A 19570-nucleotide genomic window follows, 5' to 3' on the forward strand; every position below is an offset into this window, starting at 1 on the left:
CGCGCTATCTCAGAGTCCCACGAGCGACAGATTGTCGCTAGCAGTAGCAGTAAAATTACGGCGGCAGTAAAGCAGTAAAATCATGGCTTCACGAGCGACAGTTTAAAGCGCGCATATCGCCACGTTTTGGTCTTGAAGTGGCTCCACGAGCGACAGTTTACAGCGCGCATATCCCGCGTTTTGGTCTTATAGTGGCTCCATGAGCGTAAATATGACGCAGCTACAATCAGTGGTATCTTGCCCGTTTATATAATGTCCGTGTATATAGCAGATAAAATAAATAAATAAATAAACAAAATAAATTCACACCGATAATACAATAATAAAGTATGGATAATCTATTATTTCAACAAAAAGTTGTTTTAATATTGGCATTGTGCCGTCGAAGTAGGGTTAAAAAACAACGGAAATGGTGGATTCACCCTGTTCTAGTGCCTAGACAGACAGAGGGAAAATTTTTTCTTTTACACAACAAATTAAAAGAATATCCTGACAAGTTTTTTGAATATTACATGTCAGTGTCAGTGTCTTCTTTTAATTTTTTATTATGTGAAATAGAAGATGTCATACGAAAACAGGATACACGCGCTATCTCAGAGTATAGCCTAAGCCAGAAGAAAAATTAGCAATTACCCACCTTAAAGTAAGATTTCAAATTACATATTTTATAATCCTATACATGTATCTACCTAAAAATAAAAAAAACAAAATATTTAACTATTTAACTTTCATTAGAATAAAAAGGGGCCGCCACCTCTTCTTACCTCTGCATATTCTGTAATTAGCTACTGAATTATCAAGTAGATCGACGGCTCCCATATGTCGATTATATTCATTTATCATATTGGGTTGATGTAATGTATCTTCCTTTTCCAATATCTAACTTGCTTTTTATGTTACAATAATTTAAAAAATTCTGATGCGACATAAAATCTGCTTTGTTGCATTCTTTTATTTATGAATCACGCCAAGCTATGGAGAACGATACATTAGTACTGAAGGATAATAAAATTTTACTATAAACAATAATTATTAAAATTTTATTTATATGATATGATTAGACAACCACTTGTATAGAAATGAATCACCAGTTCGAAGAAGGAAATCCAAAAAATAGATTTTCGGGAAATCAATAAAAACTGTTTATTCTCTCTATTCAACTTTTTCTTGTTTAATAATGGCATCTATTATAAAGTACAGTTTGATACGGTTAATTGGGATTAAAAAAAAACCATCCATTGATTTTTGTTATCTAGAATACCGATAAAGAAAATATTGGATTTATTTCTTTCTTAGAACTTATAATTTTTTGTTACGATTTGAGACACAAAAATGTATGAAAAACTTTAAAGTAATTTATAAAAACAAAGAAACAACTTAACAAACACAGAGAAATAAACAAACAAGAACAAAAATATCCGATTAAATGGCAATTACCGCTACAAGCGACAAATTACTGCTAGTGGAGCCACAAACGCGCTGCAAATTACTGCTAAAAAATAGTTCCAGATCTATTCGAACGCGACACGACCTTGACGACGCGTCTCGGTCTCGAAACGAAGCGACAATCTACAGCGCGTGGAGCCACTCAGTATCACTGCTGTTGTTTTCATTTATCAAGCTACATTTTACTGCCACTGCTAGCGACAATCTGTCGCTCGTGGAGCCATAGCCTTAGTGTCATGTCCAGCCCGATTTGGCCAAAATTCTACCAATGTAATCAAACTACAGTATTACCCCGTACCCGCTTACATTTTTTGTGTTCAGGCCAGGATCCGTCCTATAAGAACTGTCTTGTCAGCCTGTGTATTGTTGCTCGTATCACATTACTAGGGGAAATATAACTTTTTACTATTATATTATATAAAAAATGGTATATTTTAGGTTGGGCTACTAATCCTGCATCTGTTTATATAGCTGAAATAGCACACCCAAAAGTAAGAATGTCATTGAATCAATTAGCGCCATCTTATGCATCATTAGGTGAGTGATTCAGATTACCTAATAATTAATTTTTTATATCTCTATATATCCTCTTGCGACTTGACCTGATATTTTTTGTTTTATTTTTTGAATAAATAATAGAATTCTTATGATTTCTAGTCAAACTAGAGTCTATATATAGTCTAGAAAATAAATGTAAATTTTTGAAAATTTTCATTTTTTTACTAAATGGGAAAAAACGCGCTATCTCAGAGTAAAGGACATCAGGATCGCATTAATACAAAATTATTGTAAATGAAATTGTTTAAAGCAATTGTTATTTCCCTTAAATATAAAAATATGTCACATGATTCACAATAAACTTGTGTTTTATCCTTACAACCTCGAAGCTTACATCTAACAGAATTTTTAACTCAGATACCTTTGGAGGAATGTGTTGTATGTTTCTCTTAGTAGACGTTTGTAGTAATGTTCTAGGTTTGTAACTATTTCTAGTTACCAGTGTTGAAACGTTCCTAAAATCAGAATTTTCAAAAATATTATCTTTAAGAAGCAACTCAAAAACAGCTATTTTAAACTCCAGGAACTTCATAACGGTTTTATTAGCATCACCATGTTGCTTATGGTCATCTCTTTATAGAATCCAAGAAATGGCATTCTCAAAGTCAAATAGGTGAAAAATGGACTGTCTATTTCTTACTCCCATTCGATACTAACTGATCATCCTGTCCAATAAATCTATTCCCCCATGGATTCGTTGTACTTTTTAACAATCTTTGGTCTAGGTACCTCAACATATCGGGAGTCCTTTTTTGACCATCTCTTACATTCATCTGAAGGTTCTATTTGCAACGCAGTTGACGCTAGCATAACTGATTTCATATCATACGTTTAGACTATGTTAATTTTTCCATCAGATCTTACATCTTCCTCAGAAGAACCACGACCTAATCGACTCATCTCCTTATCTGATGTTACATGAACTATTTTGGGTATTCTGGATCTTATTATTGTATCAGTTAAAAAATATTTTTGTTTAACATGTACTCAAGTAAAGGTGAGGTGGTGAAATATCTATCAATGAATACATGTATTTCTTCTAATAATGTTGTAGATAACTTAATACCTGTGGATGGACCAACACCTAACTTCTTAACATCATTATCATTCTGCAAAAACATATTTTTTCCTTGATAAATATCGAATATTAATCCTTTGGGAGTGGCACAGACAAAAATTTTTTAATTCTTCTGGAGTAGGTTTACATCAAACAAATTGTTTCATGTTACACACGCCAGTAAAAGTTATCATTTGTTCGTCCACTACAACGTCACTGTATCTTGAAAGTGTCCAGCAACCTCTTCGTATTGTTTCAACTAAAGTCCGGATCTTAAATAATTTGTCAGCGTTTCTTTGATCTTGAGGCACATCAGCGTCAATAACTACTTTTAAATTGTTCTGATTTGAAAATATCTATCACAAGTCATGGCTTGTACAGTACTGTTGACTATTGTTGTCTTAGCCCAAAACATTCTAATTTGTGGATACTTTAGACAGTACATTAGAATAGAAAGATATTCCAAAAAGTTTTTTCCAATCACCCTGTCACGATTATTATTCTTGGTACTTTTTCAGTACTTAGTACTTTTCTTGATTTATTTTAATGTTTACTTTTATTATATTCTTGTATATTGCCTCAAAGTAAGTAATTTTGTGTTTGTATTTTCTGTGTACTAAAACTGATAATTCTTGTTTTGCTCTTTCACATTTTAAAATGTCACTAAATCTATCTATAATAATTACCTATTTCCTTTGTACCAGTTTCTTCCTTTTTCGTTTCAGTTAAGACGACTACATCCCCATATCTAATTTGGTTATTTCTTGAATGGTTTTCTTTACCTTTCCGCTGAAGCCGGAACTAAAGAGCCTTGGACTAAAATCCGCCTTCCATATAAATATGTTCTGTTTACCGTTAATGGCATCGACAAAGTGCTATCAGTCGAGACAACTAAATCCTGGTTTTTTATAGATCCTCTATTACTCCTATTTTTTCCGGGCTCGTGACCGGCTATATCGGGTATAGAGCTACTCAGTTTACCCACAGCCAATGAAGGCAGAGTTAATATGGTTAAGTGAAAAATTAAATTACTTGGCTAAATGATAAAAGATGAAAAACCAAGTATTAGCGGTAACCAATCTATAAAAAATGAAAGATCATTTTAGTGTTAACAGGAAGAATGTCGTGAATGACAAACTTTAGAATATAATCCTTACATTAATTAAAAATGAGACCAGAAAAAACTAAATTAAAATCAATAAAGCTGGATGTGATTAGAAAAGATATGCTTTAAATGTGGACTCTGCTGGAGAGGGATAAACAATAATATTTTACAGTTTATTTGTACATTAATAATTTTTTATTATTTTAGGATTGATTTTCGGCTACATATCCGGATACTATATAAGTTGGAGAATTATTTCATGGATAACGATTCTTGTAGTAATAATTCCCGTCATAGGGATATGCTTCCTCCACGAAAGTCCGCCATGGTTAATGCTAAAGGGAAGATATGATCAAGCTAGAAAATCCTTAAATTTTTTTCATAAAAATCAACCACAACCACCTGGAATGGTACACAATTTTTTTTCTTAGTATTATTAATATTAATTACTATTTAAATGAGAATAAGCCACAATTAAAGGTTAAAGTACGTTTATTGACGTTTCAATTTCCACTTCGGAAATCGTTCTCAAAATACAAAAATTGAAACGTCAATAAACGTACTTTAACCTTTAATTGTGGCTTATTCCCATTTAAATAGTAATTCCTTTAGAATGCCACAAGAAAATAGCTTTAATTAACAATTATTAATATTATTCATAACTTATTTTTTACATCAAAATATAAAGGGTAAAATGTACCCTCCTTAGATACAAATATATAACCGAATTAACTTGATTTCCACACTTCTACATGTTATTGTAAGTAACACAATTTTGGCGATATTATCATAAAGACGCACTTGCAATAATTTTTGTCGCTATGTTACTATTACCACATTAGCCTTTTAGATTATAGATAAGTAGATATGCAGCTAATATATAAGCCTAGACTTATATATTAGCTGCATATCTACTTTATCTTTCACTCTCTCCAATGACGCTACAGCCCAAATAGGGCCTTGGCCTCCTCCAAACTATGCCTCCAATCTTGTCTGTCCCCCGCCGATCTTCTCCAGGTTCTCACGTCTAGCAAATTTTGCGCGTCCGCTGCCACTTCATCCTCCCATCTTTTCCGTGGCCTTCTTTTTGGTCTTGCGCCCTGCATTTTGCTATCTAGTGCTCTTTTCGGCAATATTTCTGTCTCCATACTTACTACATGACCAGCCCAGCTAAGTCACTGAAGTTTAACGAATTCTGAGATCGGTGTCTCTTTGAACAGTTGGTAGAGTTCATGGTTATACCTGGATCTCCATATTCCGTTTTCGTTAATAAGACCAAATATCTTTCTTAGGACTTTTCTTTTGAAGACTTCCACCTACTTTATCTACTACACAGAAATTAAAGAATTTTATCCAACCACTTTAAATCTTCGACGACACATCGTTAAGGATAGTTCTTGCATGTGAAATGATATACCATATTTCTGCACAGTTGTAGTTTACACTATTTTATATTATTTTCACACATTTAGAACAACCAAACAGCGAAATGTTCGGTTTACATCTAAATGTTTCCAAAACTAAAATTCTAGTATTTTCAAAAATACCAACAAACGTACATTTGTATGGCCAAGGGAAAAATAATAGAACAGGTAACTTCCATAAAATAATTGAAAGCAAATACCAACAGCCAGTGAAACCAAAAAAAAAGAAATCCTGCCAAGAATCGAACAAGCGATGAAAGCACTCATAAAGATGAAAACATCTTTTACAAGATCAGACTTTAGTCTAGAGCTCAGAATTCGAATAATAAGATATTTCTCTGTTTTTTCTGTTTTGCTGTATGGCTGTGAAAGTTGGACAATGGACTCTGAAACAAAAAAAAATAGATGCGTTTGAAATGTATATAGACAGACGATTTCTGAGAATTCCATGAGTACAAAAAGTTACCAATAGTGAGGTACTCATAAAGAAGACAATAGAAAGTTAGTATGACAGCTAAACATGAACGTCACAAAAAAGCAGATAGAACTGATAGGAACTCATTCTTTAAAAAAAAATAGAAGGAAAAGAACATCTACTTAATGCTAGCTCTTTTATACTTCTCTATCACCACTTAATTTTATTTCTAGTGCCATTTTTTTCATAATAGTGGCATAATTAATTTAACATCTCCTTCTTTTAAGCTCATTCAGCAACTTCATAGTCTTGCCTGTAAAACTTCCAAGGTTTCAAGACCTGAATTTTCCTGATTTGTAATAGTATCTCTTCTGAAATAAATCTCAGCCAGAAATTCGAGGGAGGCATTGTTTGATGAAGAAACATTTTACTTTATAAGATACCATAATTTCATGTACGATGTAATATAATTTTTAATTTAATTAACCTATTAGCGCCAAGATTTTGTATTACTTTTTGCAATATTATTAATGGACTGTATTCAAATACAGTATACTTCCTCTATAACGAACACGCTTTCGCTTATAGCCAGATACATTAGATGTCCCGTGAAATTTCTATTAAACTATAACCGTATAACGAGAGAAAATAAAATCCAAAAACGTGTTTTTTACGTTTTTGGTCCGGTCGTGGCTATAAATAAATACCTTTTCAAACAGCCCCTCAATAAACTTAACTGCAGCCCGCAATAAACTTCTTTACAATGAATAAATACAACTGTTTCACATCTTTAGAAAATATGATAGAATGATACTGGACCATTTAAAGCAGTTAAAAATGACAGAGTTCTTAAAATTGCAGAAGCAATAGTTTATGTTATCCTTGAAAATACGCTTTATTTATACATTATGTAGTTGGAAAAAAATATAAGTACAGATTTTTTGTTTTAACGTATATCATTGATAATAAAAGTAAACAACTCTTTTATGTTTTAATATATTTCATTGACAATAAAAGTAAATACCTTTTTTTCAAAAACTCCATTCAAACAATATTTATTAGCATCTTATATTGCTCCGAATGGCTTCACTATAGGAAGTTAATGGTTTAGAAAACTACAGATTCATATGTATGCACAGTATTATTATTGTCTGATATAACGAGATCGGCTTATAACGAGGTAATTAGTCTGTCATTTCAGTTCTCGTTATAGAGGGAGTCTACTGTAATAAAAACTCCATAAAATATTTTTTCTGAGATATTGTAAATGTTGCCTTAAAGCAACGCTAGGTGTTTACACTATCTAGTTTTTCTTGAAAATAATAAACCAAAAATTAAAGCATTTGGAATATAGTAAAGTAGGCAATATAACAAAAATAGAGATTTATTCTATATTCTTATTATTATAGATAAAAAAATGTAATTGGGTGTGATTAAGACGCACATTTACAAATTTTCAACACAACTTTTTTAAAGCATGTCCATAAGAGGTCGTATTTTCCACGTTTTGTCATTTTGGTATTATCTGAACAGAGCAAAAACCGGCAAATCTGTAAAAATCGATCTCTTCGCATGGACACCAATAACGTCGCTTGGATGGTAATTGATTATATCCACTTATATATAAATAGGAATAAACAAACGGATCTACTCACGTGTTATCTTGGGATCGGGACAATTTAAAAATAATGAATAGCGATGAGTTTCGTCCACTAAATGTTGGATAAATACATCATTTACAAATTGTTTAAATATTTTCGTTTCGAGACATTTGCTCATATTTAGAATAGTATATAGAATCTATAGCATCTAGAATAGATGCACGTTTTATCAAGTCTACTCCCTTCAGCCATTGAGGTTGAATTCGAGGCTCAAGAAGTCCCTCTGAAATCCAATTGTTTACCACTTCAGATTCAAAATTATGGCCAGGAATGTCCTTATGTTGTATAGAATTTTCGTTCAAACCAATTCTTTCATTGTTTGATAGTCGTATTTCTGCTCCGTCACGTAATTGACGAGATGAAAGGTTATCTACCAGTATAAAATGGTAAGGTATTAACATAACATTACTAAGGCCATACATTTTTATTATAAAAGATTTGATTACTATATCACTACATATCCTCCTTCACCTTCATCTCCTGAATCCTCATCAGTGTCTACATTTGTATCTGGAAGTTCTACAAAATATCGCCATCTAGTTCATCATTATAAATTATATCAAGGGCTTGAGCAAGCGAAAAACCTCTTCTAGAACATAAATGATGAAATTTAAAATATAGGTAGTACAAGCGCCTAGCGTTGTTTTAAGGCAACGCCTGGGTTACAACAGGTACTTGCAAGTAGTTATTTATCAATTCATATAAATCATTTAAAATATGTTTTGTTAGAAGTATAATCAACACAAATTTAAGATATATAATTAATAAGTTTCATTTATATCGAAATTATGGTACTTACTCAAATCGAATGTCCATTATTTTTAAGTTCTAATATTATACTATACTTTAAATGCCCAAACTAACAAACAGTTCTTAACACCGCAAATAAATACGCATAACTGAGTATGGGCGATTATGGTTGATGGAATTGATCAGGTCACACCTCTTTTATGGTTGTTATGACTTCAAGCTTCTTCCAAATACAGGCTTGTTTGTCGTTGCTTTAAAGCAACGCACGGCGCTAATGGGTTAAGTAACAAAAAAAGTTTCTTTAAAGTCTAAAATTGATATAATCAAAATTAAATATAATCTAATTTTAAAAACATATTTGCTCAATTTTCTATGACAATATATATTTCTTATTACAGTATGTTCTTGTAGGAAGAATCTTTTGCAGAACTTCAATTTAAAATGCTCAAGAAACAACAAGAGGAAATTGAGAGGAGGCGTAAAAAAATGAACAATATATTAGGAATTGCGAAAGAATTTTTAAAGCCAACGGGATACAAACCAATTTTAATAATGACTCCTTTGTTTTTCTGCCAAGAATTTTCAGGAATATTCATAACAATGTTTTACTCCATAACGTTTATAGAGGTATTTTTTAAAATTTTATATATTATGTAAAAATATAATACTGGTTGGTGAATCGTCAAACACGACCTAGAAAACTCAAAGGGAAATTCAAAACTTAAATTCCTGCTTTCCTAATTATTTTACATCGAAAGTCATTAGAAACTATTTTAGGCGGGTGGCTTTTCTCGAAAAAGGTCTATTTCATACCCACAAGCTGACGCGCTATCTCAGAGTATGTTTAAAATGATTATCATTGTTTAAAAGCTTGCCGAACATTTTCCATGGAAACCTATTTATTTATAATAATTTTCACACTAACTATAAAAAAATTAGTTTTTTTTCGCTTCAATCTACCTTTTTTTAAATATCTGGGTTATTTTAAGACAAAACTTTAATGCGATTTTTTTTGTAAAATGTTTACATTAGGCGAAAAAAAATCCGAATAAAACCAATTTTAGCGTTTTTCGAGGCTATTTATTAATAGATTGGATATTATAATTAAAAAAAAGTACTGTACACTACGGTACTATAGACTAGCATAAAACTTCATACTGAGTTTCTGTATTTTTAAATTTTAAAAAAATTATGAAACATTTCAAAAAATCAAAATAACAAATTATGGCCAGTTTTGACATTTTGTATACCTAACGGCCATCCCCTCGTTAGGTACACTAATGAACTCTTCCGCCGTGACTGTATAAATATGAAAATGTTTTATCAATAATTATTTTTTTCTTCAAACGTCACATAATGATGACATTACTTATCTAACTTGATCCTGTCAAAAGTTTGATGTCTCCGCCGGCAGCAGTTTTTTTTCCCATTTCTTACGGCGGAGGGAAAAATGTTGTAATGGCAACAATATGAAACATGCCACAAAGCAACAATACAAATGTCATTAACAACAATTAAACATCATTTTATTTATAGTAATATTAAAAGTAAAATTAGTTAATGAGGCATTTTCAAAATTGAAACCTTGCAAAAATGTTCCCGACTCTTGATACGCATTGGTAATTGTTGATGATACTGATGGTCGAGAACAACTTTCAGCAATCATTCCAACGTGCTACTGCATCATTAGCCGCGGACTCAATTTCGTTTAGGTTTTCCATTTTCACACTAAATTTGCGCTTGCGGTTGCAACAACAATAAGCTGTCTTTAATAATTGCAAACAACTGTAACCAGGGAGACGCAAATCCCACCGACGACTTAATTATTTTTAATTTCTAACATCTAAACGACTTTGATAGTTGTCACAGTTAATTTCGAGTAAAAATAGCGTATGAATTGTACTATTTTATGGTTGAAAAATTGCTACGTTTGAAGAAAAAATAGTATACTTTATTCGGCAAAGAAGCGACTTTTCTTGATATGCCCTCTATTACGCGCCGAACGAAGTGAGGCGCGTAATATCGGGCGCGTCAAGAAAAGTCATGCTTCTCCGCCTCATAAAGTAATATACTATTATACTACTTTAAAACAATAATCTAATTGATATTCCAAAAATTAAAAAATATCCAATGTTAAATTATATTTAGATGAAATTATGAAAATATAAATAAATATCATTTGGTAGTAAATTTAATTATTATATAAACTAAATAAGATGTTTAAGAAGTTTAAGAACAAGTTTGCTTCTGGAGCTTCTGGCAAAATGCCAGGTAGTTAGATCGTTGCTTGAAAGAGAACACATTCGCCTATTGCACACAGGCCCTCAAAATACATTGTCAAACATTCGACTCAATTATTAGTTTCCCGATGAACTGAGAGAAATCAAGAGGATTATATACAAATGCAAGAACTGTTATGGATTTAACGCAAGGCCAGCTCATCAAATAATTGCCGATCTACTCAAAGAACGGTTTCAGGTCTCTCGACATCGACTACGGGGGCCCATTTCAAATAAAATCTTCAAGACTGCGACGTGCTCCCATTTGTAAGGCTTATATAGTAGTATTTGTATGCTTTGTTACTAAGGCAGTCCATATAGAGCTAGTGTCCAGTCTCAGCACTGAAGCATTCCTACTAACATTGAAAATATTTATTGCACGCAGAGGTATCCCTAAAATAGTTTATTCGGACAATGCGTCCAACTTTCTTGGAGCTTGTAATCAGTTGAAAAAGCTTAACGACTTTTTTATGGGAGGGGATGTCCTACCTACTGTAAAAGAATTCAACATTAACTGAGTGGAAGTACATTGCACCTCAATCTCCACATCAGGGTGGAATTTGGGAAGCAGCTATAAAAAGCTGCAAGTATTATTTGGTAAGGATGATGGGAAATAATATTTTTACATTCGAGGAATTAATCACTATTATGGCTCAAATAAAAGCAGTTTTAAATTCACGACCCCCCTGTTCATTGTCAGACAGTCCAAATTCTTTCTCGTTTCTCACCCCCGCCATTTTCTGATCAGAAACAGGATGACTTCCTATCCAGAGAAAGATATCTCGACACTATCCGAAAAAAGTTTGTCACTGTGGCAGAAATGCAGCAAAAAACAGCAGGAGTTCTGGAAATGTTGGTTTAGGGATTATTTAAATCGCCTCTAAAATAAGCACAAATGTTTCCTTTTTGCCCCAAGAAAACATTAAAGTTAATGATCTTGTACTCCTAATCGATGACATAATACTCATGTTGACATGAGTGACATTCACGGTTTTCTCTCGAGACCGTTCATCTTTAACCGTATTTATAGTAGTTTTCTGATTTGCAGGAAGCTGGATCTAATATAAATCCGTACTATGCTTCAGCTCTAATTGGAGTAATTCGATTGGTTTTGACAATAGCTAATATTTTTATACTAAAATATATCACAAGAAGAGCCGCTATCATATCAAGTGCCATTGGAATGGCTATATTTATGTACATATCTGGACAGTATACATTATGGATAAAACAAGGTAAATTAATTTTTTCGACGACGAAATTTGCAGGTTTTGCAGGTTATGCAGGTTTCGCAAAACCTGCAAATTAACTACATTGTCCACATTATATGACATAAAGTTCAGGTTATGAATTAAATAAAAAAGATGTAAAACTCTCTAGAGAGGACTTTCTGAAGAGTACACTTAGCCTATTCTTTCAGCTATTTTCCCAAAAAGTCTCAAAGTTTATATATATATATATATATATATATATATATATATATATATATATATATATATATATATATATATATCCCGTTCATAGCGTAATCCGCCTTTGGGTTCCCGTTCGCCAAGCCTGTCTATTCTGCCAGTCTTCTTCAGATAGATTTCTCGCTGACATTGCTTTTGAAATTCTTTGCATTCATGTTGTTGGTGGTCGTCCTTGTTTTCTTTTTTCTGGTGGTATCCATTCTGATATTTTTTTTGGTAGTCTTTCTTCCCCCATACGTCTAACATGTCCGTACCATGTTAATTGTTGTTTTTCGATGTCTTCTATAACTGATCTTTGTACATTTAATTGATTCCTTATGTCCTCATTTCTTATATGTTCTAATCTAGACTTTCCCGCTGCACTCCTCCAAAAATCCATTTCAACTGCCAATAGGTTACCTTTAAGTTTTGGTGATAACTGCCATACTTCTGAGCCATATATGATTACTGGTTTCAATATGGTATTATATATTCTTTTTTTCGTTTCCGGTCTTATATGTTTTTGCCATAGTACTGAATTCAATGCACCTATAACTCGTTTCCCTTTGGTTATTCTGTCTTTTATGGCTTCATCAGTTCTTCTTGTCTTTGTTAGTTTTACAACCAATTATATACACTGATCGCTTTTCTTAATTTTCCCGTCTTTTAAGTCGAGGTCATCTGCAGTATTTTCTCCTCCTATGCAAAGATATTGCGTTTTTTGTAAATTTACTTCGAGGCCCCATTTTTTGTACTCTTCCATCTTCCATTAGTTTTCTAGCCATATACTCCAGGTCTTTCTTGTCTTGGGCAATAACTACCTGGTCATCTGCATAGTGCAACGTGTATAACGTTTTATCCCCAATAGACAGCCCCATCCTTTTACACTTTTTTTTTTAAAGTACATGAGTGCTTCGTCGATATATGTATATATATATATATATTATATATATATATATATATATGTATATATATATATTTATATATATATATATATATATATATATATATATATATATATATATATATATATATATATATATATATATATATAGAATAGTAACATTATTAACAGTAACAGTAATATTGTAAAACAGTTCTAAAAAGTTGGTCTATACAATCAAAATATATCAAATAGTCTAGGCGGGATCTGTTTTGGATTGGACATTTTCCATAGGAAGCTATTTTTTTGCTGTAATCCCTTCAGTATGTGCCCAATATCGATAATCACGATATGCGCCAGTCGCAAACCCTGTGCTAAATTTTTTATTTAACAAAATCTGAAAACAATTGAAAATTTCTCATTCTAGGCCCTAGATAAGGCCCCCAGACAGTTGCAAATTTTTTTACACATAAAGGAAGGCTCAAACTTTCAAACGCTTTTTTGTAAAATTCAAATCGGTTCACTAGGAGAACCTAAAATTTTTTTTAAAGTTTTAAACATTTTTTATATATATTAGGCTTATAAACAAATTGAATAATTTTACGAGCTTTAAACATATCAATTTCAAAATTTATACACTTAAAGAACATGAAAAGACGCTTCTTAAAAAAAAAGATACATTCGGCTTACTGGTTGCCGAGATATTGAAGGTCAAAGTTGGCATACATTTGCCGTGTAACCATAAGTGATAGAGGGCTCGTTTTTAAACAAGTACCCTCGTCTTGTCAAGTACTTTTTATATGAAAAGTTTTACGTAATGCGCTTCATGCCAACATTCATAAAAAAAAACAAATAAAAAACCGTTTTCGCGTAAACTGTCGCTCGGAATGCATGAGAGGTGGTGGTGGGGGACATTCACTCGAAATGCGAATCGGCGAGTTCAAAATCATAGCGCGCGCTAAAAATTGCATTATCTTGGCTTCTTGTTAACCAATTTTGCTCTTTTTTTGAATCGATGTCTCGGACGACAAGGATGTCAAATATCATATTTTCAAATAACATTTTTAATTGCAAATTGGGAAATTTGCAATAAACAATTGTATGTTAAACAAGTAATTGCATTTTTTCTTCATGCATTTTTTTTTGAGCTTGCAAATACATTGAAGTAAATTGTTACTTTTAGTAAACAAATATGTATTAATAAATTGTTAATAAATAATTTAAATTGTTAAAACAAAGGCGAACGAAAAAAAAAAAAAAAATTTTTTTTTTTCATAAATAAACTTTATTTTGACTCAATCTTCAATAATTTTTTTTTAAAGTCTTTTTCTTTTTTTGGAAGGATATGTTTAAAGCTCGTAAAGTTATTCAATTTGTTTATAAGTCTAAAAAATGTTTAAAAACTTTAAAAAAATTTCTAGGTTCTCCTAGTGAACCGATTTGAATTTTACAAAAAGCGTTTGAAAGTTTGAGCCTTCCTTTATATGTAAAAAAATTTGCAACTATCTGAGTGCATTATTTAGGGCCTACTATGAATTTTTTAAAATTTGCGATTTTTTCCAGTAGGCTGGATTGCAAAATTATTATGCAAAACCTATCCGACAGATCTTAACAAGATTTAGCACACGTTTTAAACATATTAAAAAGTTTTTCTAGGCGGAATATGGAGCTTGTAAGTCAAGTTTAGAAAGTCGAAAACATTTAAAGGATTAACTTCATTTTTTTGTACTTTTTTCCAATTATTTCTATTTTTTCAACAATAAACATTAAATTTTCAATTTATAGCTAACGAAATATTGTGTAAAATTGAATAACGAAACTTTTAACTTTAATAATATTATAATTTTTTCTCTAGGATCAATATTTTCCGAATTATAAACGAAAATAGGAGCAAAACAATGAGAAATTTTCAATTGTTTTCAGATTTTGTTAAATAAAAAATTTAGCACAGGGTTTGCGACTGGCGCATCTCGTGATTATCGATATTGGGCACATCCTGAAGGGATTTCGGCAAAAAAATAGCTTCCTATGAAAAATGTCCATTATGGTCTGAATTTCTACAGATCCCGCCTAGTCTAAAAATAAATCAAATAAAATTAATCAAAACCAATTCAATTTTTTTTGATGATAGTAAACTTTTCTAGGTGTTTCGACGGCAACATGGGTACCAGTAACCTCGTTGTTAATGTATGTTGTATGTTCAGTGCTTGGATTAATGTTTTTACCATTTATGCTAATTTCTGAACTCTTTCCTTTGGAAATCAGAGGCGTTGGATACACCATTGGTTTGTATATTTTTGTATATTTTTTGTATAAGTCGTTTGGTTTGGCTTTTGATTTCTTCCAGCCAATAGAGCAAGCGGGATTTCGTACCGGATTTGGAACAAATAATCACCTACAGAACTTTAAAACGGTCATAAAAAAGACTATCGAATACAATCGACCACTCGTTCTGGCTTTTGTAGATTTCCATAATGCCTTTGTGATGACCAATGGTGCCGAAACTTTGACATTGACAGCTACAAGATTTAAGGCGAAGAACAGGAATTATCGATGTAACTTCCAAAATTTCTGATATCCAAAAAAATTGCTTTTGTAATTTTATCGTGAAAATGAAAATCAGGCACTATAAAAGTTTTCATAGAGTTCTTTAAATTTATCCGATAATTTCTTATAGTGCACGGTATCAAACATTATAAATGTGAGGTAATCCATACTTAAATTAAAATAATGTTTGTTGGCTGAATTTGCTGTTAATTTTGAAAACATACTTTGAATTTCTAATCATTTTGTGCAATTTATCTCCTGTAATATTTTTATCAGTTTGAAGTGATACAACTTCTTTCATGTTTCCAAAAATTGAAGAAATTAAAAAAGGTTGAAAATTTTGTGCAAATCCTACTAAATTACCATTTTTGTAGTCTAATGCATTTCATCCATTTACAATACAATAAATTTTTTCCAAATCAGGTAATCTTTATGTCACAGCCTTAATTTAAAAATATATAATTTTTGAATTTACCTCTTAACCCTTTCCGACACGAATTTTTTAAAACGATATATAATTTTTTTTTAAGTTTTAGCGATTATTAGAAATATTTTTCTACAATTTTTAAGCTCCTCAGGAAATTTGTCAAATTTGACATTCTGAAGTTACGTCATGTACACTGCAGTGTACACAATGATTAACAGACACATATCAATATGAAATGATTTTTATTTATAAGACTGTAATTGACAAAAACTATTTATTTGGTATGAAAATCTGTAAAACAGTTTTGGTTTCGAGCAATACATAATGATACTTGACATTTTGTGCAACGAATATACGTTCTTGATCCACAGTTGCATCCTTTATAACGAGCGATTTTGTCACAGAAAGTCGGTAAATGGCCAAAGTTATCATAAAGACTATCTTCAATCGGACGCACTTGTTTACCAGAAGGACCTGCTGCGTTACCTACAGGAGAACTACCTTGAGGATGTAGAGGATTATTTGAAACTGGTCTCCCCCGTTTTTTGCTGGGTATTTTTCCTGCCAAAATAAGTGCCTCAGCAACGTGTTGTCGAAAATGTATAAGGTCCATGACATTTTTTTGCGGTATTTTCAGCTCCTCCGATTGCTTTCTATATTCCAACCAGCTGTTGGTGACAGCCATGTCAACAGCATGTGACATTAATCGAACAGTCCATTTCTCTGTTCTGATAAACGATCTGTACAAAGAAAATCGCACTTGTCAACACCTCCCATCTACTAAGAGAAACTACTTTGGGGCGTGTCACTTCAATATACTCTTTTATCTTCTTATCCCATCTTGGACATACATCAGAAGAACTTACTCCAACGAAATTGGAACCCAAAGTAACAACTCCGCTATCAATCCACTTGGTTAGTACAACAGCAGATTTTCTGCAGATAACGTTCTCGACGAAACCCCTGGTAAGTTTCTTTTTATTGTCTTGGCACATAGTAAAAGGTGGTTTAGAAAAGCGGTCCAACCGAATTGTACCAGCGGCATATATTGGTTTCTTTGACAACCATTGAAATAACCAATAAGAACTGAAATGATTTTCAAAATAAAGTTGTGCTCCTGGAGGTATTTGCTCGGATAGGTGCATTACTACAGCCGGAGACTGGCCAAACAACATAATACCCTGCCTTCAGTTCTGTATTTGCACATTGGTAGACGATGAAATCATATATTGTTCCACTTATCCCACATAATAGGAATAATTTTATACCGCATCTCGTCGGCTTATTTTTTAATGTATTGTTTAATATTCACAGCACCCTTAAAAGGAACCATTTGTTCATCGATACTATATACCTTCTCCGGTTCCAACTGCCTGCATCTTTTTCTTATGGTATTTGAAAAGGGGGCGTACTTTCCACAGTCGGTCTTCCGGCTGTTGATCTTCGTTGGAAGTGAAATGCATCGTATTTCGTAGTTTGAAAAATCTGTTTACTTACATATTTTCAGATTATTAGAGGAACTGCAAATTTTTGTTCCCAGTACATTCGGACTCTCGGATAATTCTAATTACCCATTATTAACAGAATTCCAAAAAATGTCTTGACTTCTGCAATGTTTGTAGCGGGAAAGTTTGGCACAGAGCTAACAACAGCATATAAGTTTGTTTTTTTCTACGCAGATATTGAGGAGCTCATCCGTGAAATACTGGTAAAAAAATTTCTACTGGACTGGGTAAACTTATCACTTCTTGTTTCTTACTTTTATAAAACTGAATATTTTTTGACATTTCATAGATCCCCTTTGTCCAACTGATCTGTTCTTCTTCAATTAAATTTTGTGACTTCAGGTATTCGCTTGCAAATTCGTGTGCTGTCTGATGTGTGTATTTCTTGCATTGGCGTGTCTTGAATATCATGTGATTCGGACACAATTTCAATCAGCGCAGCTTCTTCTGGTTCCTCACATATATCGCCTTCCACCAATTCATTCTCATCTACAAACAACAGTACCCTAATATCACACAAAATTTTGCTAAAGAAAAAGGAATAAAAAACTAAGAAGAGACTTACCCCTACACTGCATATCACGATCTTCAAAGCAATTATCCTCTTCCATATCTAGTTCCTCTAAATCGGAATTATCTCCATTGATGATTTCATAAAGTTCCTTCTCAGTTAACGGTTTTTTCCAGTACCGTCTGTCAGTCATCATGTACACTGTAAAAGTACATATTTGTAAACCTTCATGCTATCAAAATATTAAAAGTTTTTCTAAGAAACCCAATAATTCATAACTTACCTGAAATTACAATAGACTCGAGAAAAAATATAACAGTTTGATAAACACGCAAAAAACACCAGAAACACTTATAACTAATTTGAGGTTATACGCCAACGTGATTATTCACTGTACTAAGAATGGTCACTTTTACACAAAACAGTAGAAGGTAAACGTTTTTGATGTGCCGCATGGACTTACAGAGAGTGATTCGGAAATAGCCCATTACTAGCATTAGAAGTATATATACACTACAGTGTACGCCGTGTCGGAAAGGGTTAATTAAAATTTGTTATTTATTAAGAGAACGTGACCTACTACCAACTTTTATTTCAGCATATAGTATCAACATGCTGTTCATGTTTGGGTCTCTTCAAAGCTACTATTGGTTGATAGAGATTTTGGGTGGCGTGGCACACTTGCAGTGGATGTTCTCCGTCCTTTGCGTTACTGCAGCCGTCTACACTTATTTTCTTTTTACCAGAAACTAAAGGAAAGAAATTAAGTGAAGTTTCAGAATACTTTAAGAAAGGATGGTTGTACATAGGAAAGAAACCATGAAAGTAAAGAGAAGACTACACATGGACACTGCATAATTTTATAACAATTATTTGCTCTATATACTAAACTACGTCACCCTGAAATATCTAAATCTAAAGAATGTCGACTTTATCTCTGGTGATAATCAATTATTGCATAGTCGTTTGATGTTTATCCGAAATATTTGTTAACTATCTATATTTGTTACTGATGTCTAAAACTTGGGGAAATTTTGTAAAAAAATACTTTTAAAGATTTTAAAATAATTGCATTATTAAGATATATTAAGAGATTATTTATTAAAACAAACAAATAAAGTACCGGCACATGCCAGTAATCTTTGAACTTTCAATGTGAATTTTTTATTACAAGTGGGGAAACACCAAAAACAAAATGACACTGTGCAACTTTATTTAGCCCTTGCTATTATAACCTTTTCTCAAATCCAGAGTAAAATAAATATGGCTATAATCAGATCAGAGCTATAGGTACATATATAAACGAATAGTGAGAATTCCATAGGTACAAAGAGTTACTAATGTTGAGGTATTTTGTCGCATGTGTAAACAAAAAAAAATTACTAAGAATAATTAAAGAGAGGAAACTGCAATACTTGGGTCATGTGTTGAGAGGCGAAAGATACAAATTACTTCAAGTTATACTGGAAGGTAAAGTATATGGCAAAAGATCAGTAGAAAGACGCCAGAACTCGTGGCTCGAAATCTTTCGCGCAGCAGTTTCCAAAAACT

General features: G+C 32.3%; 1 protein-coding gene and 1 long non-coding RNA gene across 2 annotated transcripts; both read left to right on the forward strand.

Moving 5' to 3' along the window:
* Nucleotides 1-1884: 1884 nt before the first annotated feature.
* On the forward strand, nt 1885-11213 carry LOC140431634 (trehalose transporter 1-like protein; the record flags this gene model as incomplete). Its single annotated transcript, XM_072519525.1, has 4 exons — nt 1885-1983; nt 4374-4576; nt 8828-9043; nt 11004-11213. Coding segments are annotated over 4 exons (728 nt in total), but the record flags the coding sequence as incomplete, so codon positions are not given.
* A 569-nt stretch (nt 11214-11782) lies between these two features.
* On the forward strand, nt 11783-18849 carry LOC140431633 (uncharacterized). The gene is made up of 3 exons (XR_011949708.1): nt 11783-11930; nt 15174-15314; nt 18618-18849. It is a non-coding gene; the product is annotated as an uncharacterized lncRNA (long non-coding RNA).
* Nucleotides 18850-19570: the final 721 nt, after the last annotated feature.

This window comes from Diabrotica undecimpunctata, unplaced genomic scaffold, assembly GCF_040954645.1.
Source record: "Diabrotica undecimpunctata isolate CICGRU unplaced genomic scaffold, icDiaUnde3 ctg00001077.1, whole genome shotgun sequence".
NCBI classification, from domain to species: Eukaryota; Metazoa; Arthropoda; class Insecta; order Coleoptera; family Chrysomelidae; genus Diabrotica; species Diabrotica undecimpunctata.